This window comes from Pagrus major, chromosome 9, assembly GCF_040436345.1.
Source record: "Pagrus major chromosome 9, Pma_NU_1.0".
Taxonomy (NCBI): Eukaryota; Metazoa; Chordata; class Actinopteri; order Spariformes; family Sparidae; genus Pagrus; species Pagrus major.
Window position 1 is genome coordinate 20,639,676 of NC_133223.1, and position 21,192 is coordinate 20,660,867.

Here is a 21,192-nt window from a genome sequence, read left to right on the forward strand (position 1 = left end):
CGGTGGCTGTGACCAGATTCTTGCGTTTCATGGCAGAGTCTTTACTGTGAGGCTCTCACACTCGTCACGCCTGTCACACAGATGTCTTGCTCCACAAATCACACGCACATGCACTGTAGAGACACACACTAACACATAGGCAACATGAAAGGACTTGGACAAAGAGAGGGTCTCTCATTGTCACTTCTCACATTTCTTGATTTGTTCACACAGTAAAACAAATATTAACTCGCACTTAAAAAGAGGCTTTATTTCTGAGGAAGGCAACAGCTCTAGATCTCTTGTTTTCTGCAGTGTCGTTCTTTGTTGTTATCAGTCAGAGAGGCATCAGTCACTGTGTGATTTTCTGCTGCTGTCCTTGTAGGCGAGAGGCATGTTTACACATCATGAAGCTCTGGCTGAGAGCCAGAATAGCAGCACATCGCTCAGCTAGTGTGAAGCTCAATCCAGCAGTCTGAGTATCACGTGTGTCTGAATGGAATGGAGATGAATATGTTTGGACTTGAGCCAGCCACACACACACACACACACACACACACACACACACACACACATCCATGTATTTAGATATTTGTCAACTATTACATTGATCAGGGCTTCAGACTAACTTTTTCTAGTAGCACTGATGCTTCTGATTGAAAATTTTAGGATCACCAGCACAAAATTTGGGAGCACCACTTAAATCGACATGCAGCTTCTAAAATGTGTATATTTTCTGATTTCTTTCCTCCCCTATGACAATAAAGTGAATATCTTTGGGTTGTGGAGAAAACAAGACATTTGAGGACATCATCTTGGGTTTTGGGAAACAGATTTTTCACCATTCTCTGACATTTTACAGACCAAACAACTAATCAATTAATCGACACTGACAATGACAAAAATCGTTTGTTGCACCTTCATGTCTAACCCCAAACCTTAAAGTAAATGACGCAGAGAGGACTGGTCATAATGTCATCATTCTAGGTCTCAAACTCAAATTGGTGCTAGGAAGACATACAACACCAGTGACCAGTTCACTCATTCACAGGGCGCCATACTTCCACGATAGAGACATCGGCCTGATCCCTCGTCTTATCCCTCTGCTTTCATATTTGTTCACAAGTTGATCTGCGTCTGTCTCTTTGTGAGATCTGGTGCAGGCATTGCACGTGTGTGTGTGTGTTCCTTTGATGTGTACAGTATCAGTGTTTATCTGTGACTGTTAATTACGCCCCCCCCCTCTTGTCTGCCCCCCAAATCAGTCCACAGCTGCAGGGCCCCCTGAGTGAGGCAGCGCTGCATCTAATGTCTTATTATTCACGCTGTCTGTCTGCTCACCAGCCATACAGAGCCTGGGGGATAGATGGGGGATTTTGGGCTCTGTGTGTGTGTGTGTGTGTGTGTGTGTGTGTGTGTGTGTGTGTGTGTGTGTGTGTGCACGTACGTGTGTGTGCGCCTGTGTGTATGCATATGTGATGAGGGGGTTATGTATTAGCAAAGTGGTAATGGAGGGTTCGTTCAGTGTTCTAATTCGTTGGCACTACTTAATTAAAAGCGATGCGACATAGTGATTGGAGGAGTTGATGGATGGAGACTGAGAGACGCCCAGGCGCTCTAGGATCAGGGATATCAGAGTGTGTGTGTGTGTGTGTGTGTGTGTGTGTGTGTGTGTCTTGTGAAAGGAAGAGGAAGTCATTACCTTTTAATCATATCCTCCTTTATTCCTTATCCTTTTTTCCTCCTCTCTCCTTTCTTTCCTCATCACCCCCTTCTGTCTCTAAATTCTCCCTAAAGCCTCCTCCTGTTGCCCCCCCCACCCCCTCCCTTCGATTTCTCCAGCTGGCTCTCAGTGTCAAGCTCCTTGTCATCTTCAATCAACCCCTCTTTGCTGCAACACTTACCCTTTTTCCTCCTGTCCCTGACTGCCTTTAACCTTCCAGTAGGATGTGTGTCACATAAATGATCCTACACTGTGTATTCATGTCGTTCAGAGTGACTTGAGCTGTACAAAATGATAAATCTGTTGTCTTGTATTTGTCATAGCCTTGAGCTTACATCATGACATCTCTTGGCTTTATTTGAAAGGTACTGTTATGCTGTGTGCAGCCGAGAGCTACGTTCAGTGTATGACTTAAAATGATTTGGCCCCGGCTCAAACCATGATGTAAACTGGTCCAGGACTGCTGTCATGCTGTCTACTCTTTACATTAATGAGTGTGTGAGTGCATACTGTAAGTAGCCAAAAAAATAGAAACCCTTATGCAATGTGATGCAACTGAATAGTAATCAATATAATGCAGTGCAATTACTGTCAGTTACAACACCAAACTACAGCCTCTAACGTTAATCAAGGCATGTTATTTATATAGTACATTCCCACTCATCCAACCGATCAATCAATAGCTGATCATTTCATAAGTCTTAAATCCCTGTTTACTTGTATCTGTACTTGTGGATCTGACTCATTCAAGTGAGGTGGACTACAAGGTGACCTGTAGTCCATCTCAGTCTTCAGAATCAGAGGAGGCGATCTATTGTGTGTGGGCGTTTGCTCGAGAGATCATATTAGTCCATTAGTGTGTGTGTGTGTGTGTGTGTGTGTGTGTGTGTGTGTGTGTGTGTGTGTGTGTGTGTGTGCTAGCAAGCAGTAATTAAGACTAATCATATGCAGCTATTCATTGAAACTTATTGCCATAGGGTGAATAGCTCCTTCATTTCTAAAATGAAATAGTAGTGCGCACACACACAAACACACACATGGGTGATAAGCCTGCTGGGACTGCTGTAGTACTCCATCTCCAACCGGTCTAAACACAGGGCAATGGTTTCCTCCCACATCAAAATAAAAGCACAATCTTTACCCTTCACTCTGTCACATTTTTTCACAAAGGTGGAAATGAAAGTCGATTTACAGCCATTAGAGGTTTGAGACAGTGTTCCAGGTTTGATCTGGCGGTGCATCCAGCTGTGTTATATAAATTACTTCTATATTTTCCAGCTGTGGTCTGTGTAATTTTGCAGCAAGCATTACTTCTAATGCTGTGGTTGCCTGCATCAGTACGGATGCTTCTTCCTGACAAGGAAACAACATGCTCTGCAACTTGACCTGTACAAACGTGTTGTAGCAGGCTAATGAAAGCCTCTTCCATAGCTCTTGTACAGTGCGTGGGTTTGGGAGAGATTGGTATGTGGGAAGGTGGGGGGCAGGGGTCTGCTTTGACACCCTAATCCTGCAGCCTAGTTTGGCTTTGTGTGGAGACCTTCGCTGGGAGGAGAGAGGGATGGAAAGAGTGAGGGAGAGGGAACGGGAAAAGGAGGAGGGGGATTGAAGAGGGGGGGAGTGTGCAGCGTGGGGTTTGAGAGAGGGAGGGGAGTGATGGGAAGAGGAGAATGAGGGAGATGGGGTTCGTTCATTCTCCTGCTCTCACCAGGAAAGGAAACAAAGGATGCTGATGGTCCTGACTTATGACTTCCTAGAGATAACCTGTTAGCCTGTTAGCTGGTTATCCTCCGCTGACCTGACTGCCTGTGTTCTGCCGTTAGCCTCTCCTTATCCCTCCACGTCTTTGCATCTCTCTCTCTCTCTGCCGAAGACGTCTCTTCACTGCTCTGCTCACTTCCCTGACTTCAGCATGTGAGTTGTTCTGCCGGTGTGTGTGTGTGTGTGTCTGTGTGTGTTGAAACAGTTTAATAGGGGTCTGCCGTGGTCATTGCACACTCTAACTTTTTTTCTGCGGCTTGGTGAGTGTTTTTTGTCATGTAGACAGGCTAATAAGCTAGACATGGTTGAATCGGTGCTGTGGATCTGCTCTTTCTCAGTTTGCCCCTTTAAATATCTCTTATTCAGCAGGTACATTTTTTTTCATCTGTCACACACAAGTGAGGGAAAGCTATAAATAGTGCAGGTTTATGCTCATGTCCTCTGTTAGAATGAGTGGATCAATGCACAGACCTGACCATGCACACCTGAGATATATTTCCTCTGCCCACTGCAAATATGCACTGGAAAAGATTTCACCAAAGCTTAATCCAAATGTGCAAAACCAGAATTTGTATGCCAGAGAGCTAATGCTAAATGACAGCTGGCTACATCTGCTTTTATTGGATTCAGCCTGGAGAGTAAACGCTGCCCTGCCTAAATATTTAACTGTGGTGTTCTGTGGCTGAAGGGCAGACGGCTTGGTTGCTGGCTTGGCAGCAGTGTTGGCATATTGTGGGTCAGCCTGGCAGAGGAACTGACATTGAAGGTGGGTGGGGCCACATCTCTGGCTCTGCCACTGAGGAGGAGAGGGTGTATGGCAGTATGGCAAATACCATAGAGGGGTTTTATTTCAGGTTAAAGAAGAATTCTGGACTCTCGATTAGCAGATGGACAATATAGCATTGCATTAATCATATATTAATGCTTATTTATGTCTAATATATCATTTTAGAGCTACAACAATTAGTCAGTCAAAGAAAAATGATTGTTTTTTGACAATAAGTTTATTGTTTAAGTCATTTCGTTAAAAAAAACATAGTGCCCCAAATTCACTGGTTCCACCTTTTCAGATGTGAAGATTTGCTTTTTTCCTCATCTCCTATGATAATAAGTTGAATATTTTTTAGATTAGGACTATTAGGTGGACATGGCAAGCATATGAATATGTCAGTTTGGCTTTAGGAGATTATCCTGGGCGTTTTTCACAAATTTCTGACATTTATAGACCCACCAGTGATTCCATTCATTGAGGAAGATACTGTTGAATTAACCAACGATGAAAATATGAAGTTGCATCCCTGATTCAAATAAAAATGATTTAAAAAAAAACTACAATTATGTAGGGAAGCCATACACAGATGCTGAGCATTTGACACTGAAACTATTGCTGTGTAATTGTCAAGCCCTTGCTGCTGCTGTTCAGCTACGAGTGAGTGAGTGAGTGAGTGAGTGAGTGTGTGTGTGTGTGTGTGTGTGTGTGTGTGTGTGTGTGTGTGTGTGTGTGTGTGTGTGTGTGTATGATACTCGGGCATTGTTGAGAGCAGTTGACATCCCTGTCTGGCTTTCTGAAATAAGATGGAAAATATATGTTACTTAATTTTTACTAGTCGTGCACCGTAACTGAAGCCAATCTCACCATCTCCATTCAGACCTTCATTATCTACCCTTAATGTGTTTGTGCTGGCTTGTACAGGAATGTGCTGTGTTTCAGTATTTCCCTCCCGATTGAAGAGCTCCGTCTGGGCAGATGCAAGGTAATTCTCTAATGGGCCTCATCCGAGGAACAGCTCCACTCAATAGCCATCAGTCAATTACGCTCAATAGCCATCAGTCAATTAAAGTCAATACGACAGAGCAGAGGACAGCGGGCTCTCTTGCTGTCACTGTTGAGATTGACCGTCTCTCTTTTGAAATTGGATTCAGCACCCAGTGAGAGGAATGTTTACGGTAACAATGTTGGATGTTGTGCCAGATAAAAATGCCTCCAGTCTCTGGGAAATAAAATCGTGTCACCTCAGATGGATGGAGATAGAGGCGAGTGTTACAGGACTAGCATCAGTATACCCAAAAAAATCTGGACACTAGATGGCAAGAACAGCTGCGGGTTATTAAAAAGAGAGGTCAAAAGATGACTGGGATGCTAAGCATGCTTCGCTGTGCGGACAGTGAGTCCTTGAGGGTGAGAAGGTTAGAGTGGAGGCAACAAAGGAGTTGCGTTTTGATGAGGAAAGAAAAACCAGTCTTCTTCCAGCTGAGCCCCTGATGATGTTCTCTAACCATCATGACATGAGAAATGTCTCCTCTCTGGTCCACCCCTCCCCTCTTTGACACATTTGCTTTCAGTTTTTATATACTCCATCCCCCTCCTCTCCCCCCAGGTGCTTGTTTGGAGACCCTTTCCCTTTTCTTTACAGCTCAATTACATGGCAAAGCCTGTAGTCAGCGCTGAAGGGTGAGGGGGGGCAAATGAAGTGTTTCCCACTCTGTTGTAAATATTCTGTAAGCTGCAGCTTGTCCCTCGTGTCGATGTAATTTGGTGTAGGTGCTAAGCCTCCCTCCCTCCATCCTTCCATCTCTCATTTTTCCTGCATCCCGCTATCCCCTCTCTCCTCTGTTATTCCCCAGGCGGCAGGCCACTTATTGACCTTTGAATCCTCCCATTTTTCCCTCACGAAGGCACTCAGAGCTCAAACAGAGAGGGGAAATAGAGTGTCTGTGTGTGAATGCATAAGAATGCAGACATGCACACACAAATATATGTGCAAACATATGCAAAGTAACACACTTGTTTATACAGACACCGACAGGAAATAATGTGATCTGTGGTGCCTCAGACCTTTTTGTTTGGCTGAGGGTCATTGTTTACCACTGAAAGCTTGAGTCCATTCCTCCATATTTAATGATGAAGCTGTTTGTTCTCAGATCAAAAGATTAGCTTCACTCAGACATAACTTGATGGATCAGTGTGGAACAGGGGCTGCTTGGACACCGAGGCCGCAAGCCAGAATTCGGAGCGACGCGGAGAATAGCCCTCTATTGTGTGGTTGTCAGGCTGGTTGGCTGTTGTGGTGCGCACCCTCTCAGACACGCTGGCATGCACGCAGTCTTCTACTGTTGTACACGCACACACAAACAGAGACACTTATCACCAGAAAGAGTCAGTGTCAGGTCAGCCGGCTCGGCCTGTGGACAGCGCTGTATTGTTGCTAGCCTCCAGCTCTCCTGGACATTTAACAGTGCAGGCATTCAGCTGTTAGTGGTGACTCAGGACCAGCGGGCAGCGCGGCAACCAGTGTGACCAACAACACCTGCCCTCACACTGCCACACTGTTGTGTTCAAGAGGAGCAGAGAACCGACAGAGATAAATCAGCAAAACCACAACCTTCATTCCAACCTTCAAGATGGGATTCTGTAACGTAAATCAGAACAAAATCCATATGAGGATTTAAAAATCCATGTTGACCTGTATATGATTGCATGACAAAACACACCACAAGGCTCCAGAATAACTTTTTACACTGGTTACACTGGTGTGCCCTACTCTTTCATTTGGGTGCACCAGTACACAATTTAAATGCACCCATTTCTCAACAGAAATTAAAAAGATGTACATAAAATCCTGCTGTTATAGGCATCAACAAGAATGGCCTTAAGATGTAACCTATGACTTGGGGAATGAGTTTTTATACGGTACACTTTCAGTGAATTAATACAGGTTAAAGCAAGCAGGCAAAATAAAGTATTCCCCATGGTGAGATGAAGAAATGTGATCACATGGGAAGGGTTTTAATCAATTTGTTCTGTTCACATAGCCCTATTGAACTTATTGCTTTTTCACTTGACCTCCACCCTGATGGCCCTCACTGAGCGCCTGTAGAGATTAATGTAAAGGACACAGTGTGATCCCTATTCATGAGGCTCCAGTGACTTTCACAAGTATTTTCTAGCTTCCGGCCAAAACAATGTATGTGTCATGTCAAGTGGCTGTTTGACTTTGACTGGAATATTTTCCACAAGGCCCCTCGTCTTCCATAGCTGTCTTTCCTCAGCCCTTGTTTTCCTTTTACACCCATCTTAAGGAGGTTCTTGGAGGTCATTTATGGGAGCATAGTTATGTACACAGTCATGGTTTGAGTGATGGAGGTGCTGTCAGTCAGCCCTCTCTGAGAGAATCAATATGTCTTTTGTCCACAAAGAGCAAGCCTCCACCCCATCAGCCTCAGCCCACAGCCGTGTCTGATATGCAGGAACACACTGACATCTTACATCCCCAAATCAACCACAGGCTGCCAAAATACCAGTCAGTGACCTACTTCTCTGCCTTTTGAGCAGGTCCCAGGAGGACATGGATGTGTTTCAACATTTTTGGCATTTTGGTGGCACTTTAGTGATGAGTTCAGTTGTTATGAGCTTTTGTGTCACACCGCAGGGATGCTGTATTTTGCTGCTTTCTTTCTTCTTGGAAAAAGGCAAAAAAAAGGCCATTTCATACTCTGTGTGTTGGTGAAGCAGCTTTTTCTTTCCCAATACAGATTGTGACTCCAACTCATCCTATCTGCTGACTCAGGTGCTCTTTGTCCAAAATTTAAAATCTGAATACCTCATCACATGAAGCTGGAATCATTTTTATATCCATGAGGCCAGGGATTTCTGTGGCACTAAAACTGAGTTGGTACCCCTACATAAGGGGTGGGAATTAATACTATTTAACTAAAATAAATGCCATCATTAATTCTGCTTTGCAGTTCTATTCTTTATCGATTCACTTATTGATTCCTGATCAGTTTTAATTGAGCTGGCTTTAGCCTGAGAGCTAGCTGTAGCAACACTCTGTCTGCCATTATCTAAAACAGGTTAAATGGGAGAGTATTTGTACAGCAGTATTTGTTTTAATTTACCTTTACTTGGTCAAAGACAAACCTGCTTGGATTTAAGCCCATGTTGGATTTTTCCTTTTGAAATGACTGCATGCTTTGGACCATTTCTTCCTCTCTGCCATGACTCCTTGCCCTTGTTGCAATCTTCTAGAAGTGTAGATGCATGAGTTTGATATCATCTTTTTGCATACACAACTGTCAGAAAAAGCACACCGGCATCCATTAAAGGAATAGATCAGCTCGGAGGCATACAATTCCCGTGGATCGGCCAATTTGGAAATGGCTCTCAACTGTTCCGGCTTTTTATTGCTGTCCTGTAACTGTTAGTTAATAAAAACTGACAACTAAAATGTATTTAATGTGAATTGGTCAGATTGGAGTGGAGATGAACACCTAAATATATACTGCCAAATTGAGATGTACACACCACTAACAGTGTCACATGATGATGATGATGAGGATGATGATGATGATGATGGAGTATTTTATTATTGGGTCATGATGCAACTTTGCCCAGCTCACATATAAATCAAGTCACAATCAATTTAGCTGTGTCTTTCATCGTCAGGTTGTTATGAAATGGACCTAATAGTAAATAAATATAAATAAATAATAATATTCTCTTCGACAGTACAAGCAACCAATACAGAAGCAGTGCTGGGCTCATGTTTGTTTACATCAGTGTCTTTAACCTTGCGAGGTCTATCCTTCACTTCTGGTGTAAATTAGCAGTTAGGCTACAGACATCTACAGAGCTTAGCCTCATACCTTCACCCTCTCTCTCTGTGACTCCCTCCCCGTTATTCTTCTCTTTCTTCATTTATCGTAGTTAAATTCCAGGCTTGGAAAAGCTTGTACATCCTTTCAAACCGAGCTATTAAAATAACATGCAGCTCGATCTCATTTAACAGACCGCCTTTTAATTATGTGTGGGGAGACAACTGAGGCAGATTCAGTTCATACTGACATCAGCAGTATTTTTACTTCTGGTAAAAATGCTTGGAGGGAAAATGTTCCAGGCGCACCAGACAAACGATCTTTTAAATGCCCCTCGCCTTGTCGATGTTATCATTCAAGTATTTAGTAGGAACTTTGCCTCACTGCCACATCAATCAGCCAACATTTCTCAACTATTGCAAGGTCATTTTCTGTGTTATGTGAGAGAGAGACATCCAGTGGGTGAGGGCTGGTCATCTGCTACCGCAACCCTCCTCTGGTGCCCCGTGGTGCCAGTGTAACCAGCCTGGCAGTGTGATCCTGAGGCACTCGTGCACACACACACACACACACACAGACACACACCACCGCCAGAGCAAGGCTGAGCTAATGACTCATCTCTCTGCCCCCCCACCCCTTCTCTCTCTGTCTGTCTGTTCCTCTGTACTCCTCTGTCTCTGTCTGTACAGGAGACATCACTCAGAAGGGCTATGAGAAGAAAAGAGGCAAGCTGTTGGCACCGTACATCCCACAGATACAAGGTAAGACTCACAGGCCTGCAGGAAATTTACTGTCCAGCAACAACAGCTTTTATCTGTGCTCCGGCTTCCTGTTATCATAGCAGTTGGCATACTGTAGTGTCCTTGCAAGAGCGAACCGAGTGAGATGAAGTATCTTATGTTGATAATGATGATTGTAGGGGCAGCTTCAGTTACATAAAGCAAATTTTACTGTTTTTTTTTTGTTTGTTTTTTTATAAAACAAACCTCATTACAGCTTGAAGAAACAAGTTAAAGGGGCACTGTGTAGTATTTGGAGAAGAAATTCAAAATCTCTTCCCTAAAAACTACATAGTGCATCTTTTAAAGTAAAAAAAGCAGAGAGAAGATTCATCAAAAATGAAACCCTGAAATGTAGACAAACCTTATAAAAGCCAAGCAAAACCAATTCAGAATTTGCTTGAAGAAAATGCACATTTTAAATAAAGTTAATTGAATATGTTTCATATCAACGATACCAGAGGGAACATCGCGTGGTCATAAGGTTGTCATGAAGGATACTGTGGAGGCTTTTTGCCATCTATACTTAACTCATCTGGTTAGACATGTCTCTGCTGGTGTGTCCTTGATTCTTCAGTTTCCGTGACCCTCGGCTCCATTGTAAATGTCTTAGACCTGTGTCCACCATATATCATACTGTACAGTATGATATATTCAAATTAAAATAGGTCCTGACCGACTAAGGCGAGGAAGACGGACTGTAGATGGAAATAAGAGGTGTCTCTGCTGGTAGGATAACTGGTCTACTTCTGGTCTCATATTTTTTGTGTGTTTTTTGTGCTGCTCTCATAAGGCACATTCTAAGCTCTTGATATGATGTGATTATGTGTTTTAGGTAAGCTACCTTGTGTTACTGAAAGCTAATTATTCAGAGGAATGTTTTGTTTTGCGTGCGTATTTGCGCCTACTGATCTTTGTAAGTTCTGTGGGTGTTTGAGAAGAGAGGTATCAACTTTGAAAAACAGGGAGGCGTAAAGTTTCCCGGCTGTAATGCTACTTATGATCCGTCTGTTGACTGTGTAGGGGTGCTACACACATTTATAGATCTATTCAGGGTATTTTTAGCCGTAGTCGTGCAGCCAGTCGGTCCCAGCAGCCTCGGGCGGACTGCAAGGTTGAGGTGGTTTGTGGTGGCTGTATGCTTCATGCTTCTCTGTCCTCTATCCGGGTTCAATGGCAGTCTTTGGTTTGGCCCTGCTATCTGAGCACCAAGCCTCAATGGAAACCAGAGGCTGGTGTGGACCGCTCGTTCAAGGCTTTCCACTGAAGCTAGCAGGCCTGTTATTTAGCTTTGGCGGATCATCGCTTTCTCTTGCTCCATCTCCCTCCTTGTTATCACGGGTTCTCTCTTTTGTTCATTGTTAGATCCATTCAGTCTGACTCTCAGCACCTAAAGAAGGGAAATGATAGATGTAGAGCAGAAATAGATGGTTTTGGAGTGGGTGAGTTGCTTCATATACAACACATGAGAATTAATGACACATCCACCCAGCACAATGAATCAGTGGGTTAGGGTTTAACAACTGCAGGATTGAAATAGAGACCAATAGACTGTTGGCTTCTGAGCTCCATACAAAATTTCATAAGCTGTTTTACTGCCTTATATTTCACTGTTGTCATAAGGCTGTGCATGTGCCAAGTGCAATAAAGTTGGTGTATGAAGCCAGATTGTTGAGATCTATGAGGGTGTAGATTAATTTCCTTTGTTTATATTTTATTGTTCGGGTTTCACTGCAAGCTTTGAGAGTAAATAATTGCTTTAGCTGTTGACCTACTGGAAACTTTTGGGAAAAGTTGGCATGTCAATGTAAGTTTGTCAGAATCAAATTGAACTCTGTGGAGGACTTTTTGTACCATGTCAGTGAAAATGTATCTTGACTGATGGTTCTTTTTTATTTTTTATTATCCGACTGTGGATGCAGTTTCTGGGTCCCAGCTCTTTCAGACTGAATTCCTCACATCCATTCGTTTCATGTCATACAGCTGTGAACTCGATGTAAGTCATTAGCGAAGCATATTTCCTCTATAGGAAGTTAGACACGCTGCACGTGTCATCGGCAGCCACCCCAGTTAAGTGTTGGCATCAGACAGGTGCTAAAAATTCATCAGGGTTTCGCTGTGAACCAATAACAACATCTGCTGTGACGGAGCCCGCCTCTGATTGGCTCAGTGTGGTGTGTCTCTGAAGTGTGTTCTGCCCAGCAACCGGGTCTGGCGTCCTGGCTTGTTTTATGGACCTGTCTCCTCTGGGAGCTGGGGAGAGGCTGCTGTGTGACTGGACTGTCAGAGCGCTATAAGGGACCAGCAGCATATATTGATGTGTCTATCCATGCTCAGGGGATGCTGTGTGTTTGTGTGTGTCAGAGTCCATGTATTAAGTCCTTAAACGTCCTCAGGCCTTATTGAGCCTTGTGTCATATCTGAAACTCGTCTTATTGGATAGATTTAGTTGAAGCGTGTGTGAATGTTGCTCAGCATTTCGGTGTGTGTGCTGCTGCTGCTGTCTGAGAGTTGCTGACAGTGTGGAGCTCACTGATCCCCACTAAGCTGCCGCTGAAAAGCCGGGCGAGCTGATGCTGGCTGGTTGGCTGGTTGGCTGGCCGGGTGTCTGTCTGACCGGTCAGCCAGCTCGCTGCTGGATCTGTCTGGCTGAATGTGACGTGCTAGAACCCTGTCCTCAAAAGGCTCTTTTCTAATGGGTATACTTACGGAAACAGCCACTCTGTGTGGTTGATTTGGTTATAGGTTAGTAAAAGTTGCAACTTCACAGAAACGTCAAAGCCGCCCAGAGTCTGCTCATAGATGCTTTTTTGACTACACTGTTAATTTTGGCACCCACTTGTGGATTTGTAGACCTTCCATTATCCCACAATGTGACTACAGTTTCTGTCACATTTTGCCTCCACACATGGTTGTTAGGTGTTTTCATTTTAACTAAATCAAGTTATTGCTACTTTAGCTAAGTCTCACTCACTTACCAATGATAGGTCAGCATCTTTGACTCTCTAAATGTTCAGCTGACCTGTTGTGAGTCCATCACACTCGGTCACTGTGTGTCATCAGCCCGAATTTGCTGGAATATCACTGCTGATACCCGAAATTAAACTTGTTTGTGTAAATTATTCATCCCTTGCGTTGGGGAAGGATGCCTCGAAAAGTGGTAGGCATCGTACAACAGTCATTACCTGATCTAAGTAGTGCATGTGCAAGAGCGTCCCCCTTCTTGGACAGCTGCGTCATCACTTAGACAAGCCACATGAAGAACTGCAGTAAAACTGACAATATGCTAACTTCAGTTCTGATTATGATTACACCTACTAATGGTGGCCTGTCGTAGCATAGCACTTTTTACAATGTTTGTATTGCTGTTATTATGTTCTATCCAAATATTTGGACAACTTGTACTCTGTGGTTTGTGGCAGTGGTTTTTCCAAGTGATCTTGATTCAAAGGTAGCACTTGCTTTTCTCTTTTTTCGCGGTGCAAAGAATCAAATACTCCTCAGGTAGAGCCCAACCGATACTTGATTTTTGCATCCGATAACGATATTAGAAAGTTTAAAAAAAATTAATAATAAATATTTACAATAAATCTATCAATGCACAGGTGAAAAGTGTGCGAGGGAATTTACTGGAATTGTCCAAGTGCTATACCCTGATGATTATTTATCCAAAATCTCATTGTGTAAGATGATTGTGTTCGATGAATTAAGTGCTTTTTAGGAGATTTCAAAATATCAGTTTATGAATATATTGCTTATCGCAATATGGCCTACAAATATTGTGATATTATTTTAAGGCCATATCGCAGCCCTACATTCAAGGAACATGGAAAGTGGGATTCACTGGCGAGAATTTTCAGGGTTAAATGTCTTTGTTGCTGCCTATTTTAGCAAATGCAGCAGGTTTCCTTAGAATATATGGAATGAAAGACAAATATTTTACGTAAATGAAAAGAGCTTTCTGTTTAGTTTAGCTGCGTTCTCTGCATAACATCTATGTAGCATGAACCTGAGCCTATGATGTTCCAAGTTAGATTTTGGTTCTCATCCCACATCGTCAGCTCCACAGGGGCTTTAGTTCTTCACTAAACAAAAATGTAATGTGTGTAGTTATATGTTGTGCTGCTGCTTTGATGCATACCTGCAATGTTTATGGATCAGAAACTAGAGTTCAGGTGTAAACCGGCAGGAGGCTGCAACAACATGACTGTAGTTGGTATTGTTTATCAAGACGGAGCCACAGAACTACAGAAGCATCTTTTTCAATACTTTACTCTCATCTTTGTCCCACTCTTAGGAATACATACCCTATAAAACTTTTGGATGTACTGCTGAGTTGTAGTACGCTGTTACTTTGACAGCTTACAGTTCCATTGTGTGTGAAGTCATCCTCCAACTCTGACTAAAAAAACATAGAAATACAAGCAAGACTGGAAGATGCATTTCTTTAGTTCGTGTTTATATTTATTACATTTAAATATTACATATTTATGTGTGCATTAAAATATTTTATGTGCATGATATGATATACCATAATAGAGGGGAAGATGAGGTTTTCTGTCAATAATTAATAGTCCAAGAAGTTCATCTGGATCAAACTGGATTATATTCATTTTATTTAGTTATACTTTACATTGTCTCATTTCTGAGTTTCCCCTGTGCATTTATCCTTCCTACATATTTCATAAGAAAGCAGAAGTTAAAAAGAATTGAAGACTATTTACCAGAGCTTGAACCGTGACCTTCTTTCAGGCAGTAGCCTTGGGTTTCCCCTCTGATGCTAACCACAAGTTACTTAATGAAGCTCAAAAGAGAATTGCATAAGCCAGAGGATGAATCACTGCCTGCGTCATGCAGAGCACAGAGAGGTTGACGAGTTTGAGAGTTTGATAATTTTAGCACGCTCTAGTTAAAAGATGTTGTCTTTTTGACATTCATGGTGCTTAATCACCTCCTTTCTTCAACGTCTGTGTAATTTGCATTTGCTTCCCCTTGGAAAGCTGGGAGGCAGGCTGGAAAGCTGTGAGAGAGGCTGGATTAATTAAAGCGAATACTTTCTCAACTCCGAGCTACTGTATTAGAAGAAAGCAGCCTAAATAGGGGATTACTATTAAGCTTGTGGATACTTGATCTGGTTGAGCAATATTCAGCTGTGTTTCTCTATGTCCAAGGCACATATTTCTCATATTTCAGAGACTGATATTTCTGCATTTGAGCATTACTTTTTTTAGAAACTCTCCTGTCCCTGCTTTGGTCTTGTCTCTCTGCAGGTGTAGACCCTTCACTACAAATTGACAACAGGATCCAGGCCTCCTCCCAAGCTGTTCACCCAGGTTCCAAACACAACAAGTCCCGGGCGCCCAACACCCGGGATGAACGCTTCAGATCTGGTAATCATGTGTCCACACTGCCAGTTTTAAAAGCCTTGTGCTCTCCTTCTATGCTTTTTGCTAATCTGTGTCGATGTGTTCTCTTAGATTTGCACACAGAAGCCGTCCAAGCAGCTTTGGCAAAGTACAAAGAGAGGAAGATGCCAATGCCCTCCAAGAGACGATCTGTGTTAGTTCAGTCTTCAGTCGAGGCATGCACTCCGCCAGGTGAGAACTCCAAACCAGCTGTTCCTATGCACACACAGCCCAGGTTTATGCTCACCCCGGGTTGTTTACATGTGTTCCCATGAGTGCTGAAGTGTAGGATGCTTGGTGACCCTCTGTCGTGTCCAGTGATCAAAGATGATGTTGCCACATATTTGCCACTGGAAAGAAATGTGCAGTTTGATGAATGTGTCCATTCTTTGTGACTATAAAAGCCTCAGTTCTCACCGTTGTGTTCCCAGGCAGACCTTCCCACATGAGTTGCATAATGGGTGCATAATCAGATTTATAACATGGTCTCAAAATGTCGACCTTTCGCCTGCTTTTATAACAGTTTGTATTGTGTGGGCCAGCTCATATGAATATTTGTCATTTTACTGCGTTCTGCAGCTTCTTTTATGATGAGATTTTCATGGCCTGAAAAGCCCTTTTTGTGTTGTTTGTTCTGCCCAAACATTTCCCAAAGAAAGCTTTCATTTTGAATCAGTCAGTAAGATATCTGTGTGAGATTGCATGACAGAAAAACTTGCCTGTATCTCAGACACTGCAGTGGCGTTATCATTGGTGAAAGAGTTAATTGGTGGGGGGCCTAAAAAATCTCATGTCTTTCGTAAAGAGAGAGGACATAGCGGTGGGGCGAGTAACCGGATTAAGAGCTCAGACATTGGAGTTTGAGCAGGAGAAGCAGGGGGGCTCTTCATGGTTGTTGTAGTCATTCTGAGTGATCTGCTGTCATCTACTGGGATATGGTTCATAGTTATGGCTGACAGACCCACAAAGCTGCATACTGTACATATAAGATAATGTGAGGCTCTGCTACTTTCACTACAAGTGTTGCTGTGCACACAGCGGCATAGTTGTGTTAGTTATTGCAACATTGTGCCTGAGATGTGATATTAAATGACAAACTTCATGAGCTCACATTAGCAAAGGTTTATCAAGGGCCAGAGAGGTGTGGCCAATAGAGGAGTTTTTGGCCACTGGTGTAGCGGTATTTGTATTTAACACACATGCACATTGATTTCCTTTCTCCTTTTCCATGCCCTATCTTGCTAATCTGTAATGGCTGGTTTGGATATGGTCACACTACATGCCTGATCACTCCATTTCTGTTTGTGAAGAACCAGTAGTAATGTGTGAAAAATCATTCTTAATGTGTCAGAATGGTCATCCAATAGAGTATGGCATGATTAGATGATAGAAGCCTTAGGTCGGAGATATCCTGCACCGTTTGGAGTGTTTGTGGTGCACATCCTCAGATATGAATGCTACGTGTAATACTGTTCTTATGATACTGGAATTTCTAACTTCTGTACAAAACCTTCAAAAATATCAACATTCGATACCACAGTGAAAAATCAGTATTGAAACCGCAATATGCAGAATTGATATGTATTGATATTCCAATATTTTTTGACAACACTAATGCATTCACAAGATACATCAACATTAAGGGCAGTCTAGGGGCTGTATGGGGGTGGTTGTAGATGCTTGTTTCTAGAGAGCGGAGGGTGACGGCAAGCCGCTGAACTGACAGGCTCTCTGTGTATGTGTGTGTGTGTGTGTGTGTGTGTGTGTGTGTGTGACATTTGAAAATACAGGTGGTGTTTTCATCATAAAAATCTCACATTGAACAAAGAAATATACTCTCCATTGTCACAATGTACTTGATTTAAGAGCCTTACGCAGAAAAGCTGTCACTTTTTCTGCCATGATCTCACAATATAACAACTTAGTAACCAAGTGTAGCCTTTTTTTTTTGTGTACATCATACAAATACAGACGTTTTATAAGGTCTGAGTCCTCTGGTGTGCCCTTTAGTAACACATAAGGTACATTGGCAAGTACTATATGTGAACAATTGTGTTCACAACGCAGTGAACACGTTAAAAAGCAAGTATACAAGTAACTTAGAAGGTAATCAAACTATATGCAGTTATTATACAGACAAATAGTATAGACAAAATATTGGAACTCATACATGGAAAAACAAGTTTTTAAAAAAGTTTATAAAAATCTAACATTTAAGTTTTTCAATGTATTATTAGCCATGCATTACCCTATGGATGGCAATGTTGGTTAATCAGTCGGTCTGCCAGTCCACCATTTTGTTCCAGATTGAAATATCTCAACAACTATTGGATGGACTGCCTTGAAATGTCGTACTGATATCCACGGTCTTGCACACCACCTGCTTTATCTCTTTTTCTTGTGGTGCAGAGAAATCGAATCCCCCCAAAATCAAATTCCAATGAAAAAGAGAATTTCCCGCACATCACCTCTATATTGATTTATTAAAAAAGGTTGATGTTTTAGTCACTAAAAGCTTTCTCAAGACATAACACTCACAGAGTAACACAGTGTTTAAACACAGCCCACACTTACATGACAACCCACAGCTGTGCTGGAGGTGTGCCCACAATCACATGCAACAGCTCATCAAATCAAGATCACCATGACCTGGCAAAGTACGTACAATATCTGTAATCTCTAACACCAAGTAAAACACTTCTCCCTTTTAGTAGTATCTACATAAATAAAAGTGTCAAGTCTATAAGATAAAGATGCACCATGGATTCATCTGTGTACAGATATATTTATACCAAGACACATTTTCAAAAGGATCATTATAGAAAACCAAAGAACAAAGAAGAATATACAGATATTCATGGTCCCCAGAGGATGAAGCCTGTTGACTTGAGTGATCCTCTGACTTCTCTTCTACTGTAGCTCCACTAGGAGGTTTAACATGTCACAGTAACTATTGTGTGGATTTCCATTAAAATTTGGTTCTGATTTTTTAATTCCCCTCAGCATAAATTTTAATGACTTGGATGATGCCCCTGACCTCTCAGGTCAGGTAGATCATCAGTTCAAAATTTGTCCAGAACTTTGGTTCAGAACCAAAATTTTGCAAGACTAAAAACGTTCCCATCAGCCTCAGCTACATTTTATTTTTAGTGCTCATTATCAAATATTAGCATGAATATGAACATGGTAAAACTTTGTGCGCCGAGAGAAAGAACACTGCCCATTTTTGATTGACAGCTGTTTATGCAATGGTAACAGAGGTATGACAACACAACTAATAACAAGCTTACAACTCGTAGGGTGATAAAAGAACACTCACCAGCAACATTCAGTGTACAGACAATCTGCTCCCACAAATGGACATTTCTGTCTCTGTAAGGAGAGTTTCCATCTGATAAAGCTCAGGATAGATGGACACAGTCAGCTTCTCCTCCATTTTCTTGGTTACCAGGGCGACGAGTGGCCGCAGACACTCACTTCTCATAAGAAACAACTGAAAAAAAGATGCTGCTCCTTTTTTTTTTACATAGATGAAGAATAAATTGAACCTGGAGGCTCCTGTATGTAGAATGCTATTTGTACACAGTATAGTAAATGTCACTTTCAGGCACCAACCATTATGATGTTACTTCAGCCAATAGGATTGAATTGATTTCCTATGGAACAGGTCAGTGAACCCCAGCTCCAGCTTTTAACTGCTAGGCCAAAGCCTTATTAATATAGCTTTTTTTGTTTGTTTGAAAACAATATTAGAATAACTGAGATCAGAGCATATATGCTACTATCTCTGCTTCAGTTTCCTCTCTTTAATATTCATCCCTGCTCTGACTCATTCCTCACTATCTATTCTTGTTTTTGTCTGTTGATCTGTGACTAATCCATCTTTTTCTCTCTTTCAGTTTCTTCCCCACTCTTTCCACCTCTCTATTTCTACTTTGCATTTGTTGTCTGACCCCCTCTCTACCTCTCCCTCGGTGTAACTGTGTCAAGGTTACTGAGATATGGAGAGAGATTGGAGAGAGGCACAGGAATAACAAACAGAATCATAAATGCGAGATAACCCCCGTGAGTCTGCTGGTTGTAGAGACATTATATTTTAGCTTGTTATGATCAAACCTGCTCCAGCTTTCCTCTGACAGCCTCTGCAAGGCCACGGGAAAGCTTACGGAAGGGAACCGTGATTGTAATAGTTTCTAAATCGATGGACTTTATTTGTATCTTCATACTGCGAGTGATTAGGAGGCAGATTAATTACACGAGGCTCATTAGCTTAGAGAACATTGTCAAGCACATGCTGATCACCCATATGCAGGCTTAATCTCTGTTTTCTAAATGTCTCGCTCTCATCCTCTCAGTGGACTTGGGATAGGTCTTCTATATTATTAAAGCTTTAGTTTTTAACAGACTTCAGTGAAATATTTTGACACGTGTGAATGAGTTTTGTACCTTTTTACGGAGGCTGCAGAGCTGATGAATAACTGGGGAAAGTGTGAGCTGTTTTGGTAATTTTGTAAACAGTTGTTTGTAGCTTTCTCAAGTGGATGGTGCCTACACCTGCATAGCCCTTTCATTGCACTGCAGAATACAGATCCTAGACCAGCCTGCTCTTGTGCAACTTGAGTGATCCTGTTTGAAAGAACAGACGTTTCTGGGAGCTTGGCAGATGAAGTGGAATGTGTTAATTTTGATGTTTTTTAACTTGCTTTGAAGTTGCTCCTGTTTGGGCTATTTTTCACTGAGACCAACTGCTCACAGTGGCCTCAAGGGAGAGGCTGTAAAATCATTAGTGACTGAGTTTGAGTCAAAGCCATAATAACTTAAGCACACACTACAGTCAGCAAAGTGTTTTTTTCTACATACTGATATCAGAGAGAAATTTGATTAGGGTATTTCAATATGAGTTTGCATTGTATGCAAGCACAGTCTGTAGTTTTGAAGCAGAAATATCAGTATGTGTTATGTTACATGTAAATACACTGGGGAATGCACGATATGGATTTTGTCCAGCCGATACTGACGACTGATAATTACCTGCTTCTCATAGCCGATACCAATAAGATTTTGTAGTTCAGACCCTGTAGTTTATGCACACCTGAGGGTAAGGAAAGCTCAGATGTAGTGAGAAAAGATGGGTGTCTATAAATAGGAAACACTCTGGTCTGTCTGTTGTCAAAGCCTGTCTCACTTTATCATTCAGATATAGTACACATATGATTGCAGTGAGCTGTCTTTATACCTGTGTGTGCTACTTTTATATGCAGTCAAATACATATTAAAAACAAGCATCCCTCAGCCGCATTTCCATTGAAATCATCCCACGAGCTTATATGTACTCTCTCCAGTATGTATAAGTAGAATAATGTATCATCAGCATATCATCTAAATCCTACCAGTTTCACCATCTTGGTTTTTGTCCACTGTTGTGACGCTGCCCTGTCTTGACCCTGTCAAACACAGACACCTCCTCAGCGTCGGAAGACGAGGGCTCGCTGCGCCGGCAGGGACGTCTGGCCACCTCCACGCCCTACCAGGGCCACGGCCACCCAGCCGTTGAGCACTGGTTTAACCGTGTCATCCAGGGCTCGTCCACCTCATCCTCCGCGTCATCCACCTCATCCCACCCGGGAGGGAGATCCGTCACCACCACCAACACCACTGCCCACGCAGCCCTCAACGCCAACGCCGCAGCTACCGCACTGGCAGATCTCATGGCACACACCCAGCTAGGTCAGTGACACACACGCACGGTATCACATCATATTTCGGGTTGGCAGATCTGTATGTTCTTGTCTCCTTTTTAGTTGATCCAGTCGGAGAAATATAAAAATGTGTAGTGTGACTGTGAGTTGAAGCAGGAAGATATTGAAGAACTAGAACAATTTCATGCCATGCAAAGAAGCAGTTTTAGATGTTAAAAGTATTTCCTGCATGTAGTCTTCTCACAGTTCAA

At 42.4% G+C, this 21,192-nt stretch overlaps 1 protein-coding gene across 2 annotated transcripts in view; it reads left to right on the forward strand.

Moving 5' to 3' along the window:
• dip2a (disco-interacting protein 2 homolog A) overlaps positions 1–21,192 on the forward strand; it is a 104,150-nt gene that overhangs the window by 51,952 nt on the left and 31,006 nt on the right. For both annotated transcript variants that reach the window (XM_073473759.1, XM_073473760.1), the window contains exons 2-5: positions 9,748–9,819; positions 15,108–15,227; positions 15,315–15,434; positions 20,700–20,969. In XM_073473759.1, coding sequence (XP_073329860.1) covers positions 9,748–9,819; positions 15,108–15,227; positions 15,315–15,434; positions 20,700–20,969 — 582 coding nt within the window. The remainder of the gene's footprint in view (positions 1–9,747; positions 9,820–15,107; positions 15,228–15,314; positions 15,435–20,699; positions 20,970–21,192) is intronic.